At 48.5% G+C, this 7,213-nt stretch overlaps 1 protein-coding gene across 1 annotated transcript; it reads left to right on the top strand.

Moving 5' to 3' along the window:
- Positions 1-1,221: 1,221 nt before the first annotated feature.
- On the top strand, positions 1,222-3,599 carry CLPSL2 (colipase like 2; the record flags this gene model as incomplete). The annotated part of the gene is made up of 4 exons (XM_079713003.1): positions 1,222-1,305; positions 1,452-1,505; positions 1,996-2,130; positions 3,504-3,599. 4 exons carry the CDS (start codon positions 1,222-1,224, stop codon positions 3,597-3,599), a joined length of 369 nt encoding a protein of 122 aa, XP_079569129.1.
- Positions 3,600-7,213: the final 3,614 nt, after the last annotated feature.

The raw sequence follows: 7,213 nt of genomic DNA on the forward strand, positions 1-7,213 counted from the left end.
ACAGTATGGAGGTTCCTTAAAAAACTAAAAACAGAACAACTATACGACCCAGCACTCCTGGGCATATACCTGGAGAAAACCATAATTCAAAAAGACACATGCACCCCAATGTTCATAGCAGCACTATTTACAATAGCCAGGACATGGAAGCAACCTAAATGTCCATCAACAGAGGAATGGATAAAGAAGATGTGGTACACATATACAATGGAATATTAGCCATAAGAAGGAATGAAATTGTGTCATTTTCAGAGACGTGGATGGACCTAGAGACTGTCATACAGAGTGATCTCACTAGCAAAATTTTAAAAGCAGAAGCAGCCAAGGGTGGGGTGAGGTGCGAGTTTCATCCAGAGGGAAATGGTGCGGAAGGCCTGCCTCCCCCAGTTCCACTGAGGGCTACCTGCAGCTCTCCCTGAACCCTCTTCCTTCCCAGTCTTCCTCTCCTCGCCCCCTCCATCTCGCCCCTATACTAAGGTGGGTGAATTATATACAATTTACAAATTCTTTGACAGTTAATTGACTCAAAACTGGAAGACGTCTAGGTCTTAGAGGTCATCTTGTCTTGCCTCCTGGCTGTTTTTTTTTTTGGCCTCAGCCCAAGGCTTGTGGGATCTCAGTTCTCCCAAGGGGGATTGAACCCAGCGGGCCCCGAGTTCTAACCACTGGACCGCCAGGGAATTCCCATTGCCTCCTGATTCTTACAGAGGACGTGTCTGGGCCTGTGAGGGTATGAAAAACACCAGAGGGCGGGGCTGGCTTGTCCAAAAGGTCAGGGTGGGTGGGGTGGTGGGCAATTTGGTGCAGCCAAGGGCAGAGAGAGAGTCAGAACATCAAGAAGCTAGCTGTTTCATTTCAGCATCTAAATTTTGCATAATTTTTGAAAATAAAGTTTTAGTTTACAGTTTTAAGTTTTAATTTGCAAGTAATACATACGGATGGCCGTAGGGCCCCTAAAATCGATCATCTGGCCGGTCCACGCCTGAGTCAGGGTCTCATAGGAGCGCCTTTCCTAATTCCATCCTTTTGCCGGGGCCTGGAAGCCTCCTGGGCGCTAGAAAGGGTTTCTGCTGGTTTGGGCCTCCGCTCTGGAGTGGCCTGTGACCATTAACTCCCTCACCCTCCGCCCCCAGCCCAGGGCGGGCGCCGGGTCACGTGGCAGCGGGAGGGTTTATCCCCGCGGCCTCCCGGAGCCCGGCGGGACTTCTGCTTCCCAAGCGCATGGCCGCGGCCCTCGCGATACTCGCGGCGATGCTGCTCCCCTGCTGGGGCGCGTTCCCGCAATTTAAAAAGGGGTCTACAAAGGTGAGCCAAGAGAGCTTTTGGAACCTTCCACTCTAGCAGAGGGCGGTGGTCGAGGTATCATCGTCTAGCCAGAAGGTGCCAGTTGGGTTTTGAGAGACAAGAGGGGGATGGGGGGGAACCACCCCATATTGGCGATTTCTTCTCAGGCTGGAAGCTTGATAGGTTCCCAAAGGACTTCAAAGCCCTGCTTCACCTCCCTGGTGGCTCTGGAGGGGAAAGAAAGTGGCCTTATAACCAGCACCATCCCCTCCCTCCCAACACCCGCTCCCGGACACTCGGTCCTGCCCCCACCCCTTACCTACCTGCTCTAAGCGTCTACCCCTCTCCCTGACGTTCTAGGCACGACTCTTTCCTTCCCCGTCTTTCTCTCCAACCCATTCTCTGCCCACGACCCACTAAAGTGTGATCTGGGAGTATTTTCTCCCCCCAACAAAGGTGGCCCTTTGGGACCCACAGAGCTGAGGGAGGCCCCCAGGAGAGGAGAAGCAGAGGGAAAAGTACTAAACTGCCACCCTTCCTCTCCCCCTGCTCCTCTGAGTACTGCTGGAGGGGTGCGGGGGTGTGGTGGGAGGTGGGGTGACCATCTCAGGGCTTCTCTTTCGGGATCCCTGGGGCTTTGGCAATGTCAGGGACCCCCCGACCCCTACACACACACACACATATGCTGCCAGAGAGCTGGTGACTTAGGGCGTGTCCTCACAGACGAACGGGGCTAGGTGTTCCCACCACTCGGAGTGCTACAGCGACTGCTGTCTCATCAACTTGGACCACGGTGGTGCCTTCTGTGTCCCTAGGGCCAGAATAACCATGATGTGCTTGCCCCAGGTAAGACTCGGGTGGGGCAGCCCCTTCTGGTAGGTAGGGTGGGGATGGGTTAAAAAACCCATGTGGGGCTTCCCTGGTGGCGCAGTGGTTGAGAGTCCGCCTGCCGATGCAGGGGACACGGGTTCGTGACCCGGTCCGGGAAGATCCCACATGCCACGGAGCGGCTGTGCCCGTGAGCCATGGCCGCTGAGCCTGCACGTCCGGAGCCTGTGCTCCGCAGCAGGAGGGGCCACAGCAGTGAGAGCCCCGCGTACCGGAAAAAAAAAAAAAAAAAAAAACAACCCATGTGGCTGCACCTGCTTTTTTTTACCCTTTCCTTGGAGCAGACTTTCCCCCTTCTCCACCTGGCAAACTCCTAATTGTCCTTCAGTACAACTCCAGCCACCTCCTCTGAGAAGACTTCCCTCCTTGGAGCTCTGACACCCTTGGGACCCAGACCCTCAGCAGAGCATGTATCTCCCTGACTTGCCTGCCTTCTGTCTGCCTCCGCCACTGGGCAGAGCTCTGCAAGGGAAGGATTAAGGCATATTCACTTTTGAACCCCTACCCACCCAGCTTAGTGCCTGCACACAGTGCTCAACAAATGTTTGTTGCATGAATGAATATCTCTACCCTAACATCACTGCAGCAAAGCGGGTGGGAAAAGACCTCCCAACCCATCCCTACCTCCCTGCCGCTATGACCTAATTTCTTGAGCGGAGCTGCCGTGGCAGGCCCACGGTTTTGGGATTGGACCTGAGTTTAAACCCTGGCTTTTCCAGCCCCTGTCTTTGTGACCTCAGACAGATCACTTCTGCTCTCTGAGCCTTAGTTTCCTCATCTGAAAAATGGGGTTAAAGTACCCACCCCACCACGTTGTTGGGAAGAGTATATGGTCATGGCCGTGACAGTGCTCAATGGAGCATGGTTGTTATTAGCTGGTGGAAATGCAGGGAGCAGAATGCATTGTACATCTTGTTCTTGCTCGCCTTTTCTCTGGCCCTGGGCCCAAATCTTTCTACGGAGGATGGGCTCAGCCTCCACCTCCCTGTCTGGGGAGCTGCCATTGCCCAGGGAGCCAGTCAGGCCGCTCCTGTGGCCTAAGTCTACAGCTGAAGTGGCCAGAGGATCTTTTCATCATGGGCACTTGATCTACTTTATTTTGTCTAATCCTCAAAATAACAAATGGGGTTACTATTATTATCCCCATTTGACGGATGCAGAAACTAAGAAAAAGAAGCCTAAGGTTCACAAAGTTATCAGCTGTAGAGCTGACAGAGCTCACATCTGTCTCACTCCATCACTTGTGCTCTTGCTTCTGCTCCCCAAGGAGTTTAAACCCCCTTCTTCCCTGCACCTTGGTAACTCTCAACTCTCTTACTCATTTTCCGCAGACCAAGGGCGCCATCAACATCATATGCCCCTGCCAAGTAGGCTTAAGTTGCATACACAAGGATCCAGTCTGTACCCGCCGGTGCCATTTGATTTAGAGGAGGATGCAGGCTGGTCACTGCCACCCCTCCCTCCCTCTCCTCCTTGGCTGGGGGGGCCCATCTTGCTCAAAAGACATTAAAGTCACTTCCTGGCTCTGGCTTCTGTCTGCACTTCTTGGGAGAGGGAACTGGACAGGGATTGCTCTAGCCTGGGGGTAGCTGAAAGGGGAGACGGGAGGCATGATAGAGCTTCCCATGGGGTTTGGCCCTGTCTGGAGGCCTGGTGGCTTCAGGGCGGATCTGCGGGAGGGAACTGGGGGGTGGGGGTGAGAGGAGGCTGCATCCAGGAAGGGTCAAGCCTTGGGAAGGAGGGCTATGTGGGAGGGGCACGGTTGAGGAATGTGCCTCGAGAGAGTATGTTGAGGTGTTCATGGATGGGTATGTGGTAGGGGGGACTGAGAGGGGGATCTGAATGCTTTTCAAGGGGAACGTGAGGGTGGAGATCATTGAGAGAGTGTTTATGAGAACGCGTGTGAAGCATAAATGCAAAAATGTCCATGCCTGTGGTGGGAAAGTGACCTGGTGCATTGATCTCTCCACACTCTCTAATATCATCAGTTCCATTTTATAGATAAAGAAACTAGCTCACACAACTCAATAACCAAAAAGCAAACAACCCAGTCGAAAAATGGGCAGAAGACCTAAATAGGCATTTCTCCAAAGAAGACATACAGATGGCCAACAGGCACATGAAAAGATGCTCAACGTCACTAATTATTAGAGAAATGCAAATCAAAACTATAATGAGGTACCACCTCGTACCGGTCAGAATGGCCATCATTAAAAAGTCTACAAATAACAAATGCTGCAGAGGGTGTGGAGAAAATGGAACCCTCCTACACTGTTGGTGGGAATGTAAATTGGTGCAGCCACTATGGAAAACAGTATGGAGGTTCCTCAAAAAACTAAAAGTAGAGTTGCCATATGATCCTGCAATCCCACTCCTGGGCATTTATCTAGAGAAAACTATAATTTGAAAAGATACATGATGTTCACTGCAGCACTATTTACAATAGCCAAGACATGGAAAAAACCTAAATGTCCATGGACAGATGAATGGATAAAGAATATGTAGCACACATATACAATGGAATACTACTCAGCCATAAAAAGAATGAAGTAATGCCATTTGCAGCAACATGGATAGACCTAGAGATTATCATACTAAAGGAAGTAAGTCAGAAAGAGAAAGACAAATACCATATGATATCACTTATATGTGAAATATATAATACGACACAAATGAACTTATCTATGAAACAGAAACAGATTCACAGACATAGAGAACAGACTTGTGGTTGCCAAGGGGGGACAGTGGGTAAGGGATGGATTGGAATTTTGGGATAAGCAGATGCAAACTGTTATATATAGAATGGATAAACAACAAGGTCCTACTGTATAGCACAAGGAACTATAATCAATATCCTGTGATAAAACATAATGGAAAAGAATATGAAAAAAGAATGTATATATATGTATAACTGCATCACTTTGCTGTATGGTAGAAATTAACATTGTAAATCAACTATACTTCAATGAAATACATTTTAAAAAAATAAAGAAACGGAGGCTCAGAGAGCTACATGACTTGCCCAAGGTCTCACCATGGGTTATCACCATGGGGTATTTTCTGCTGCAGTTATCCAAAAAACCAACCCAAACTGGTCTAGATGCTGAGGGAATTCATTGGGGGTTGGAACTAGAAGTGCAGTAGCAGCCTGTCCTCAGGTCTGGCTGAATCCAGTAGCTCCATGACCCTCAGGCTGGATTCCTTTCCAGTAGCTGCAAAAGTTCCAGGTGTCACATAATAATAACAGCTAAGATTTATTGAGCACTTACTATGTTCCAGACACTGAGCAAAGTGCTTTTTTATCTGTATCAACTCCTCTTATTCTCACAACAAAGTTATAGTAGGTACTATAAATATCCCTATTTTACAAATATGGTATTGAGGCTCAAAGTACGCTTCTCAAAGGTTCAGAGTAGGGGTGAGGCTGGGATTTGAATCCAGGCTGTCTTGCTCCACAGGGCAGGCTCTTAACCACAAATCCACCTCACATAGGCAAATCATGCCTCCCAGAGAAAGGAAACATCTGTCTCAAAATTCTCAGCAAACATGCTATGATTAGTTCTGATTGGATTTGTTTAGTCTGCATGCTCAACCCTGAATCAATCATTGTGGTGGAATTAGCCGATTGACTTAGCCCGGCTTATGTGCAAGGGTGCAAAGGTGGAGTCAGCCTCTCCGGGACTATTCCGATGGGGGTGGGTGCAGGTTTTACCTGGTGTCTCCCCAGCCAAGAGGTCACCAACACAGTCAGGACTCAGAACACCATCGCCTTTCCTGGCCAGATCCTGATGAAGATGCGTGGTCTCAGCTCTGATGTCTGGACCCACTCTCCTGGGTCAGACTGGAACACCGAGACTCTACCCCCAGTCCAGTCTGTCCTGGTGGTCACCTTGACCTGGACCCACCCACCACTCCTCATTTGACATAACCACAGTGTAACTCAGAGATCCTTTGCCTCACACAGAAATCAGAAATTGCTTTTTCTCCTATCTCATTATATCTCAATAATTTCCCTCATGTCACCAAAGTACTTTTTAAAACAGTAATAACTGCCTAATTTTATTATATACGTGGACCCATATTTACTTAACTATTTCCCTATGACTAGACAGTAAGATCATTTCCAAGTCCAAACCATCTATGTTCTTTAGGATACAACTTTACAGTTGCAGAAGCAAAAACCTACCCTAATGATGGCTTAAGCAAGGTAGATGCTTTCTCTCTCATCTGGTAGTTGGGGAAGGCTGGCTGGAGGCTCATGCTGGGTGAGATTGTCCATGCCTCCACCTCCTTCCACCCTCTTGCTCAGCCATCTGCTGCTCTGTTTCCTTTTCTTTTTTTTTCCCCCCCTTAATTTTTTACAAAGTGGCACACACAGAAACATCACATGTGTATAGCACCTTGGGGTAAGAGTAGAAGGGCCTTGGGGCCTTAAAGAGGCTCTCCTGAGGGCAGAAGGCATCCACATTTCCAGACACACTAGTCAGGAAGCTCTGCCCCAGGATGTCAAAGATGGTGCATCACCATAACTGCTGTGTCCACATTCCAGTTAGAAGAAAGGGGGTAGAGGGACAGTAAGTAGCTCAGTCTTCCTAAAAGGGCATCACCAAGAGGCCACAGGAATTGTTTTCACTTACATCTGATTGGGCAAAACTTAGTCACATGGCTGCAGATAGCTGCAAGGGAGACTGGGAAGTGTAGTTTTCATGTGGGCATCTGTGTGCCCAGCTAAAGCTTGGGGGGTTCTATTATTAAAGGACAAAAGGAGAATGTATAGTGGGAGCAATTCACTGCCATAAAACCTTTTATTATTATTTTAACAAGCCAGGGGAACTTGGCTCCCAGGACCTAGAGCTAACGATGTACTGGTAGGCAGTTCGAATTGGGTAGTTTGTTTTGTTGTTGTTGATTTGTATGTGTTTTTTTGTTTTGGTTTTTTTTTTTTACTGGAGTATAGTTGATTTAAAATGTTGTGTTAGTTTCAGGTGTACAGCAAAATGAATCAGTTATACATGTACATATACATATATCCACTCTGTTT

This window comes from Hyperoodon ampullatus (genome assembly GCF_949752795.1).
Source record: "Hyperoodon ampullatus genome assembly, chromosome: 10".
NCBI classification, from domain to species: domain Eukaryota; kingdom Metazoa; phylum Chordata; class Mammalia; order Artiodactyla; family Ziphiidae; genus Hyperoodon; species Hyperoodon ampullatus.